Here is a 10,730-nt window from a genome sequence, read left to right on the forward strand (position 1 = left end):
TGCTCTGTTCTCTCAGTTTCTTTTTTTTTTTTTATGAGGACTCTTTAGTTTCTCACCCACGTGTGAAGTCAAAAAAAAAATAATGTTAGTGTGCCTATCATCAATAAATAAAAAGTGTTAGCGTGTCAGTCATAGTCTGAATAAAAAGTTGTCTTGCATTTAAAAAAAGAAAAAAAGAAAAATAATGCCGTTTGGTTAGTGTTAAAGACTTAAAGTTACTGTGTGTAAGATTTTTTTTTTCCTTTATTACTCTCAGCCACACACGTATCTGATACCCTGAGACTTAGTTGTCTAACTTGTCTCTTTCTCTCTTTTTTAGACTTTTGCTCTCATACTCAACTCATTCAGTCACTTAGCTCAGTCACCTACTCACCTTCATTTTCTTCCAAACCCTAATCCCGCCAAACTAATATTAAAGTTTCCCTCTGAATCTCAGATTCTCAGGCTCCCACCTAACCATTTTTCTCTAATCTTATGCCCTCAATCAGTCTCCTTCTCATTAGTTTCTCACCCACGTGTGAAGTCAAAAAAAAAAAATAATGTTAGTGTGCCTATCATCAATAAATAAAAAGTGTTAGCGTGTCAGTCATAGTCTGAATAAAAAGTTGTCTTGCATTTAAAAAAAGAAAAAAAGAAAAATAATGCCGTTTGGTTAGTGTTAAAGACTTAAAGTTACTGTGTGTAAGATTTTTTTTTTCCTTTATTACTCTCAGCCACACACGTATCTGATACCCTGAGACTTAGTTGTCTAACTTGTCTCTTTCTCTCTTTTTTAGACTTTTGCTCTCATACTCAACTCATTCAGTCACTAGCTCAGTCACCTACTCACCTTCATTTTCTTCCAAACCCTAATCCCGCCAAACTAATATTAAAGTTTCCCTCTGAATCTCAGATTCTCAGGCTCCCACCTAACCATTTTTCTCTAATCTTATGCCCTCAATCAGTCTCCTTCTCATCTCCGTTCTCCACCGTAGCTCTGCCACTATGTAGTTCTATCTTTGGTAATCCTAACCCCTAATTTTTTTTTGGTTTTATTTTGAGTTCACTGAATATTTCTTCTTGTTGATTTAAATTTTTTTTTTTTTGGGTTATTTTCTTGTAATTTCGGGGTAATTTAAGAGATTCAGCTTCAGCCTAGTAAAGGACTAAAATCTCAAAGGCTTAAAGAGTTCGTGGGCATTTTCTCATACTATTTATAATATTTTTTTGAGTTCTCTAATGTTTGATTTTTTTTTTCTATGCTGTTTGATTTTGTTTTAAGGGTTATTTTCTCTTGTTATGGTTTAAACTTGATTTATAATTGTGTGTTTGATTTGGAATGTTGTGATAGGATTAGATTTATTAATATGTGTTAATGTGTTTAATAAACACATGTTTAATTTGACAGTTTGAGAGTTAAGTCATATTATAGTTGAGTCTTGATACTCTATAATTGTGTATTTGATTAGGAATGTTGTGAGTCTTGTGACAGGTTGAGGTTGAGATTTTGTGTTCTTGTGGTTGAAACTTGATAAAGAAAGGCTCAGTTAAAAAGAAGCAGTTAAAAGAAGTCAAAATGGGCTCAAAATGCTAGTTTTTAAAGGCCCAAAACTTAATTAGAATAGTAATTTTTAGAAGTCCAGCCCATATAACCGAATGAACCGCACCGAGCTGCTAAGATTAACCACACCTTGTGTAGGTCGGTTCTTACTTTCCAAAAGTGAGGTGCGGTCAAGCATAGGGTGAAACCGCACCCTATAGATGTGGTGCAAAAAACCTCTCTAAAACCGACCGAACCGAACCGTGTACACCCCTAGTTACGATTAGCAAATATGTACGATTACTGTAGCTTTGCAAATCAATATTTTATATAAGGGCAAAACTTAGATACAGTACCTTAGGTACAGTACCTCAGGTACCCCTTTTAAAATTATAACACCTGTCCACTGACTTAACAGCAATACTGCCGTTTCCTTCTCCGTTTATTTCTTTTCCTTCTATTTTTTTATTCCCCTGTTTCAGACTAAAGACTTCCCATGAGAAAACTGAAAACACCAAAACCCCAAGCTCCAACCGTTCTCTCTCTCCCTCTCTGTTCTTCTCTTTCTCTCTTTCTTTCCTTCTCTCTCACTCAGATTAGATGAAATAGACGAATCCAGCTCTGAACTCTCTATCTCGCTATGTCTTCGCCGATTGGTTGGCTGGCCCTAAGAAAATTCGTTGGTATGTATTGGCTAAATCTCATTATAGGTTTTCAATTCTAGTTATTGGGTTTGTGTTATTTTGAGGTTTGGTAGAGTTTTTCTTTGTTGATTATTATCTGGGTATCGATTTTTGTTATTGGGTCTGTGTTATTATTGCTTTGGTTTGTTCTGATTTGGGATTTCAATTATAGTTGCTGAGTTTGAGTTATTTTGAGGTTTGGAAGAGTTTTCCTTTGGCTATTTCTGATGAAGGTTTCAATTTTGGTTAATGGGTTTGTCTTACTTTAGACTTTGGTACAGACGCAAAATTCAACTTAAGAGAGTAATTATCTAGCAAAACATGTTCTTCTATTCTTTAGAGTTCAGACCTTTAGAGTGCACCTTATCCTCACTTTATAGTGATTGGAATCTTATATTATTGTTGAAATGATGACTATTGTGGCAGTTGTTAGTTCTTTGAGACAATAGCATTTGTACTTTTCATCTTTAGTATGGGGTTGAGGGATACCTGAATGGCTCTAGCACCTCTTGTGGTGCCTGGGCACTGGGGTTTGAACCCCATCAGCCCCACTCTCTTTATTACATAGCAAAGAAATAGAAAGAAACAAAAAGCTTTTGAGTTTTACTCTGGCTGTGATGTGATTAATTATATTTATTTAAACTCTTATCAGATAACTAGTGAGGTTGCACTGGTGCTTTTTTCTTCTGCAACCGTTCTGTTTGTTGTCCCCTTCAAGTATATTCTTGCTTTTCTTCTCTTTGATCTCTTCACTCGGGAGCTAGAGTTCAGGATGGAAATGGTTAAGAGATTCAGAAAGTTTTTGAAGGAACGTTGGGACATGGTGCCTGCAGCACCTGTAGTTGTATTACCATTTGAAAATGAACAGTCCAGGTCAGAAACTGAAACAAAGGAAACAGAGGACCAAGAAAAACCAGAAAGAATTCAGAACAGTGGCAAGTCTGGATAGATTGTGTATGTGCACTTTCAGAGTAGGTTTTTGTTGAAACATGGTTGAAATTATCACCTTCATATGGTCCAAGTTTGATTTTCATCCCCCCAAATTGAAAATGTTGCACTTTTGTCTTTGAAATTTTTAAAAGTATTGATTTTGCCCTTCATTTGTTTTCCTTTAAAGGAACTGCATACATGGCAGATGGAGCACTAACTTGTCATGTTAAACAGCTGAGGGGCCCGGCATAGATTTTCACAGCAGATGGATGTAAGGAAAATTGACACTTTTTAAAAATTTCAGGGAATATATTTTAACTTTCCAAATTTCAGGGAATATATTTTTCTTTTTTACTTTGTGGCTGCAAAAACATTAGTGAAAAAAACGTGGATTGTGTCTATGTTGGTTGTCATGTTAACAACTTTTTGCCTGCAGAAAAGGTTATTGGGTTGTAGCTGGGAAAAAGATTTTCATACCTCAAGTTGCTGTAAGAAAGTGAAGTTCTGGTAATGCCAAGGATTATTTATTGAAGTTCTTACCTTGCGGCTAGCTAGTATGTTACTTCATTTAGGCAGTAAGTGGAGACTTAAATACGTATTTGATTGTTCTAACTAGCATTATGCATTTACTGTCTCCTTTAAGGAGCTATTAACAGCATTATGTGAAGGCCAATGTACATGAAGAACATAAATATTTGTACATTATATCTGCATGCTTCGTAGTGCCACCTTTTGACTATTCTTGTTAATATTTCTCATTTTGCCTTGGTTCTGACTTGTGCATAGGTAGACAGATTGGCAAAGCTTGCCACTTCAGGATTTATGAGGGATGCATCTCAAGGATTGACCATTCATTCCTAGTCTATTAAAGCCTGCCCAGAAAATCTATTCTCATTCGCCAAAATGAGTTGATCGAGTACATTAATCGGACTGATCCTGTTATATCTGCCCACTGATTGGAAAGAATATCTTAGTATCAAGATGCATCAGTGTTAAGTCCAGTAGGAGGACTGAAAGAAACAATTATAATATCCAAAAATATATGCATTGTTTGGACGAAAGATTTATACAACATGGAGACGTAAAGTGATTTGCAACTCAATTATTTCAAGCGTCTTGAGACATAAAGTGATTTGCAACTCAACCATTTCAAACGGCAGAAAGTCGTGTTAGATTGAATAGGCAATAGGACTTAAGATGTTGAATACATTCAAATTATTTTGTACAATTGCAAGTTATTTAAAAATTGCACAATAAGCATTGTATTTAATTAGTGAATTCTGTTTTTACTTTAGTGTACTCTCTTTTGCAATATGCCATGTGATATTTGTAATGTGAGTTGACAATAATAAAACATTGTTTACTTCATTTTATTATCAAAACTAAATTATAAGTGGGGCATTTAAGCCATTTCATTTGAACTTATTGTCAGTTTTGGCTCTATGTTCACCACAGGTTGCCCCATCCTTAATAAAAAGAGTTTTGGCAGTGAGTCTATTATTTGTGTGCTTTGCAATTCTCAAGCTAGCATCAGCACAAATTTTCAACTTTTTTGGAGCTTGTCAGTCTAATCAAGTTTGCGAGACAAGTAGAGGTTGGGTTTTGATACTTATTAGCAGTAGTATGACCATATTGATTACCTTGGTCTATAACTAGTCCCTCATTTTTTGTAGCTCTAGTAAATAAAACTGTTTGCATCTTGGGCCTCTTTGTAATTACTGATTCTATATAGAGGATGGTCTTGTATAAACGTTTCATGTTGCTTTATGCATGACTAAACGCTGACACTACTAATCTTACCTGAATATATATATTCAGGTAAGTCTTGTACAAGGTGTCTATATTGAAGCAATTGGATATTTGGATGATGTTTATCATATAATTCTTTCTTCTTTTTTGATCTTTGGTTAGAAATCTACCTAAATCTACCCCTAGCCCCTCCCCCCTTGGGGGTCTGCTACTCCAACGGGAGTCTCCAAACTTCCCCCAATGCAGAAATTCAGCAGAACCTATTGCAGAGAAACCAGTGCAGAGTGCAGAAATCCAGCAGTGCCTAGTGCAGAGAAACCAGTGCAGAAATCCAGCAGAACCTAGTACAGAGAAACCAGTGCAGAGTGCAGAAATCCAGCAGTACCTAGTGCAGAGGGAAAAACAACAGTACCCCACTGCATGCAGCAGCAAGACCTGACATTGTGTATCAAGAAAAATATGGTAGTGCTTGAAGTATAGGCAAAAACAGTTCAAGTTTAAGATGATTGTAATAAATAAAGTAAAGCAAAAACAGTTCAAATAATCAAAAGGCCATTAGTGCATTTGGACCAGAAAAAGTATCAAATATTAAAGAAGTTACACCTGATAAGTTATAACAATAAAAGTACCCAAAACACGCATCAGTAAATAAACTGATACACGACCACAAAACAAAGTAATGTCACTTGTAGCAATTAGTAAACAAATTATTGATCACATGCTATAGAACACAGTGGTCTGCCAAGAAAACTCCTTGTCCCTGCTACAGAACACAGTGGTCTGCCACACTAAACTCCTTGCCCATGCCAAAAAATGATTGATTCATCCAAAGCCACACTAAACTTCTTGCACGCTAACTCCTTGCCCATGCTACAGAACACAATGGTTTGCCAAAAAAAAAAACTCATGATTTATTAATCACATCAATAGATAGTCTATAGCCTAATTCTTGAAATTTTCATATATACTAAAAAATATAGATATGAATAAAATACCTTGTTAATGGTAAGCTGTAGATACTACCACCACACTAGGTACACATCCACGGAATTTAATGACTACCAGTACCGCCATCCCTTGTAGAATAATCAAACCCAATGCTTGATGCCTACCATTTCCAAGTAAAATTGAAATAGAATAAGAACTAAGCAAAAACAAAATAACAGTAACTTCCAAAAGAAATAAGCACCACTTAGATTCTTTCCTTCAATAAAACAAAATATAAGACACATCCTAGTATGAAAATAACATTTAAATGTCTAAAACAGAATATATATGCAAGAAAATTACCTGTGTTACTTGTGTATAGTCAACAGATAAAGAAGCTGGGATGTTGACAGTAGTACTTGTCACAGGAATTTCTCCACTAGGACGCCTCCTTTTCCTTGATCCTTTTTCAATAAAACTTTTAGGCCGACCTTTAACACGAGATGTGCCTATTTTTTTCTTAATCCCAGTCGCTTTATGAGCTGTTATGACAGATGCAACATCTACATGTTCATTATGAGAAGGATCCATCCCAATTTTATTGGAAGGTAAATCTGTTTTTTTTTTCAAAATCCTTTCCAAATCAAGATTTAATTCAACCATTTTCTTCGCTAAAAACATAGATGCTTCTTCAGTTTCAGCAGCCTTACTTGCAATGTTAACTGCATTACGACACAAATCTTTGTATCGATTTGTTATATCCAACTTAGGATCTTCTTTCACAATGCAACCATAGCTATCTAGTACACATCCAACTCTCGCTTGCTTAGTCCACCGCTTCAAAATGTATCGAGAAGGAAGTAGTTTTATATTTTGAATATCTAGCACCTTTAATGCATGACTACATAAAAACCCAGCAAACTCAAATTTTTTACAACTGCAAACAACTGTTTGGTCTGTAGAGTTGAAGATAACCTTATGTTCTCGAGTATGCCCATACATGCAAACCTTGTACTCAAACAATGGTGAAATATCATAGCATGTATTAACAACCATGTCCAAAGACTTCTTATACTCTTCTTGAAAGAAATTAAAGATTTTGGGTGTGTAAACATCCCTTGAGTTCTTCAATAAAAGCACTTCCACTCTCAAAACTGGCAAACGTTGGCTCATGTCATAATTGGAATCCAACTCATTGTGGCGTAGGTCTTCAAGTAAACTTTCAAAATGACTAAAAAATTCCAGCACATTATTGGTTGACTTTAGATAATGTCTCAAGCGACTATTGAAGCTTTCACTCAATTGTGTGGTCGTTATATTTGCGCAAAAATGATTTCTACCATATACCATCGCCCATTTTTCTCTAACTTCAAAAATGAATTTCAACCAGCTATTTTCTTGAAGACCATGTTTATCTAACATTGATTCCCATGCTTGAAAAAAATCATCCTCATACTCATGATCACACATACAACTTTTAAATTCTGCAGCAAATGAATTTGAACTCTGAAAATACCTGTTGAGTTTTTTGAGAGCATTTTGATATATATGCCATCGGCATAAATGGTGATGAGATTCTGGTAACACTTCTACAATTGCTTTAGCCATTGCTGGATCTTGATCGGTAAAAATTGTAACCGGCTTCTTTCCACACATCGCTTTTAAGAGGGTTCGAAATAACCACGAAAAAGTTTCAGCTGTTTCATCATACAACAATGCAGCACCAAAGACCACAGTTTGTCTATGATGATTCACTCCAATTATAGGTGCCAATGGACGATGGTTTTTATTGGTTCGATACGTAGTATCAAAACAAACTACATCACCAAATAAATCATAATCCACAACCATTTTAGGATCTGCCCAAAATATATTAGTTATTTGATCATCAACATCCAACTGTATCTCATAGAAAAATGAAGCATTTTCAGACTTTCTCATCTCAAAATAATGAATAAGGGTAAATGCTTCTCCCTCTTTCATTTCCCTCATCCGTTTAGATTGTAAATGATTACTAATATCTTTGAGAGTAAAACCAAGATTTTCCCTACCTCCAGCTTGTTTACTCATGAAATCAAAAACTAATTTTTGCCTAATCCCAGAGCAATTTGCTAATTCAGCTTCAGCTGCTTGGGCAGCTGATATCTTCCTTTGTGATGGCAATTTGTGTTTACTCCGTGGAGTTACAACTTCATGATTGTGTTTCGCTTCAAAAAGGGTAATACGATATTTACCACTTTTTTGACGACTGATAACCATTTGGGCTTCACAACCACATCTTAATTCCATTCTAGATTTCTTTCCATCATACGCAACTTCCTTCTTGTAACCAGCTTTAAAACAACAAAACTTGCGGGATATGATAGTTGTTTTATCTACCTTACTTCTGTTCAGCCAATCTCTACGAATACTAAATCCAACATATCCAGCATATATATTATAATATAGATATGCCTCATCCTCTGAATCAAACTCCATTCCAATTTTTGGAGTTATATCTTCTTTAGTGTCTTCATTTTCTCCAATTTTTGGAGTTGTATCTTCCTCTGAATCAATAGACACAACTTCTTCAAGGTTGCTCTTCCCATCTTTCTCCATAACCTGTAAATTAACAAACACAACTTATTAGGTTCCACATATTCTAAAATTAACCACTCTGTAAAATGAGTACTAAACACAACAACCACTGGTGTGGGACAATACTAATAAAGGGTTACACAACTTTTCACTAGATTTTGGTTAAAAAAATTTTAAAGCACCACACCCTTTCTTCCCTTTTTTTTTCCCCTCATTGTATGATTAATATGTTTTTGTCATATTTTTGAGCTAGTTCTTAGCTTGGCTTAGAAAAACAATGTGGCATTCAATTTACTCAAATAATTTTATACTTTAATACCTGAAACAAATAAGTCAACAGTTAAGAACCTTAAAAGAATCATAAAAGAACCATTTAATTTATCCTCGGCTCTCTGTTTGTTCCCATAAAAACCATTAATTCTCAAACTGGAGATATGTTTCCAAGAACTCAAAAGTAGCAGAACATCATTACATTAGCATTGGTAAAATTTTCTGCAATTGCCCATCACTTCAAGTATAAAGTACAGTGCTTAAAAAAATTGGTTAATGGGTTTGTCTTAGGATTGCCTGTGGTGTTGTTTGCAAAGAGGACTGAGGTGAAACTACAAGACTTGCCTGTGGTGCTTGGGGCTTGTTGTGTTTTGCATAATATTTGTGAGTTGAGGAATGAGGAAATGGATCCGGAGTTTCGGTTTGAGCTTGTTGATGATGAGATTGTTCCAGAACAGGCTGTGAGATCAAATACGTCAACCAAGGCTAGGGATGCCATTGCTCATAATATTTTGCATCATGGAATTGGAGGCACTCGGTTTGTGTAGTGGAATTTTTTTTCTCTTTTCTTTTTTCTTTTTTTGGTTCTTTTGCTTGTTAATTGTTATTACCCAGAAACTATAATTGAAACCCCAAATTAAAATTAACCAAAGCAATACTAAGACAAACCCATTAACCAAAATTGAACCTTCATCAAAAATAGCCAAAGGAAAACTCTTCCAAGCCTCAAAATAACTCAAACTCAGCAACTATAATTGAAAACCCAAATCAAAATGAACCAAAGCAATAATAACACAGATCCAATAACAAAAATTGATACATAGATCATAATCAACAAAGAAAAACTCTACCAAACCTCAAAATAACACAAACCCAGCAACTAGAATTGAAAACCTATAATGAGATTCAGCCAATACATACCAACGAATTTTTCTTTGTGCTAGCCAACCAATCTGCGAAAACAGAGCGAGATAGAGAATTCAGAGAGCTGGATTCGTCTATTTCATCTAATCTGAGTGAGAGTGAAGGAAAGAAAGAGAGAAAGAGAAGAACAGAGTGAGAGAGAGAACGATAGGAGCAAAGGTGTTTGGCGGGAGTTCAAGAGTCTGAAGGCTTTAGTCTGAAACAGGGGAATAAAAAAATAGAAGGAAAAGAAATAAACGGAGAAGGAAACGGCAGTATTGCTGTTAAGTAAGTGTACAGGTGTTATAATTTTAAAAGGGGTACCTGAGGTACTGTATCTAAGTTACTGTATCTAAGTTTTGCCCTTTATATTATTTTCTCCCTCACCGGTCAGAGCTCTCTTCTCTCTCATTTCACTCTCTCTCTCCCTTTCCCTCTCTTCATCTAAAAAGCACAGCCGATCAACCATCCACCCACCACCACAATCCAGTACCACCCCACCACCACCATTACAACACATAATATTCCAACCAAAAAATCAATGGAAAATCAAACCAAAAATCAACGGAAAATGGAACCCAAAATTAATAAAAAAATCAAACTAAAAATCACACCCCAGCTGCTGTCGTCGCTGCCATGGAAGCTTGGGTGGAGTGTTCGCTGCTGCCATGAGAGAGTGAAGATTTGGACCACTGTTTGTGGTGGTGTTGCAGCTGATCTTTGCTGCCACCGGTGATGGCATGGCGTAGGATTTAGGGCTCTCGGCCCTGGACGGAGCTCAAGGTGAGCTCTGGCTATGGCTGATCGTGAGAGAAAAAGAGTTTTAGAGTTAGAGATGAGAAGCTTGGGCCATGGAGAAGAGAGAGTGTTGTTCTGAAAAATGAGAAAAGTTGAGAAAGGGAGAGACCGTGTGCGGTGGATACTGGGGTAGTAGGCAGGGGGTAGGTGGGAATGTTAAATAACAAAAGAATAATAATAAATGATTATTTAAGGAAAATTTTGTGTATAATAGATAAATTAATGTAGGTGTTTTCTAAAAATAAGAGTTTAAAATAGAAAAAGTAGAAGCTAGTGCAGCATTTGCTAAGGGTGTTCTTGACCACATTAAATATTTTATATGGCATGGGTACTTGTACCTAATATTTGTTCAACTTTTTCACCTATGCAGCTTC

The 10,730-nt window shown here is 35.7% G+C and overlaps 1 protein-coding gene and 1 long non-coding RNA gene across 2 annotated transcripts; one reads left to right on the forward strand and one right to left on the reverse strand.

Moving 5' to 3' along the window:
• The first annotated feature begins 2,046 nt into the window (after window positions 1-2,046).
• Window positions 2,047-3,458, forward strand: LOC136062465 (uncharacterized). Its single transcript, XR_010624190.1, has 3 exons — window positions 2,047-2,202; window positions 2,855-3,173; window positions 3,320-3,458. It is a non-coding gene; the product is annotated as an uncharacterized LOC136062465 (long non-coding RNA).
• A 2,014-nt stretch (window positions 3,459-5,472) lies between these two features.
• LOC112018394 (protein FAR1-RELATED SEQUENCE 5) lies at window positions 5,473-8,523 on the reverse strand. The gene is made up of 3 exons (XM_065761540.1): window positions 6,172-8,523; window positions 5,877-5,989; window positions 5,473-5,751 (listed from the first exon to the last, which is right to left on the reverse strand). The coding sequence occupies exons 1-2, from the start codon at window positions 8,404-8,406 to the stop codon at window positions 5,933-5,935; spliced, it is 2,292 nt and encodes a 763-aa protein (XP_065617612.1). The 5' UTR covers window positions 8,407-8,523; the 3' UTR covers window positions 5,473-5,751; window positions 5,877-5,932.
• Between the last annotated feature and the right edge of the window lie 2,207 nt (window positions 8,524-10,730).

Source organism: Quercus suber, unplaced genomic scaffold, assembly GCF_002906115.3.
Source record: "Quercus suber isolate HL8 unplaced genomic scaffold, Cork oak 2.0 scaffold_417, whole genome shotgun sequence".
Taxonomy (NCBI): domain Eukaryota; kingdom Viridiplantae; phylum Streptophyta; class Magnoliopsida; order Fagales; family Fagaceae; genus Quercus; species Quercus suber.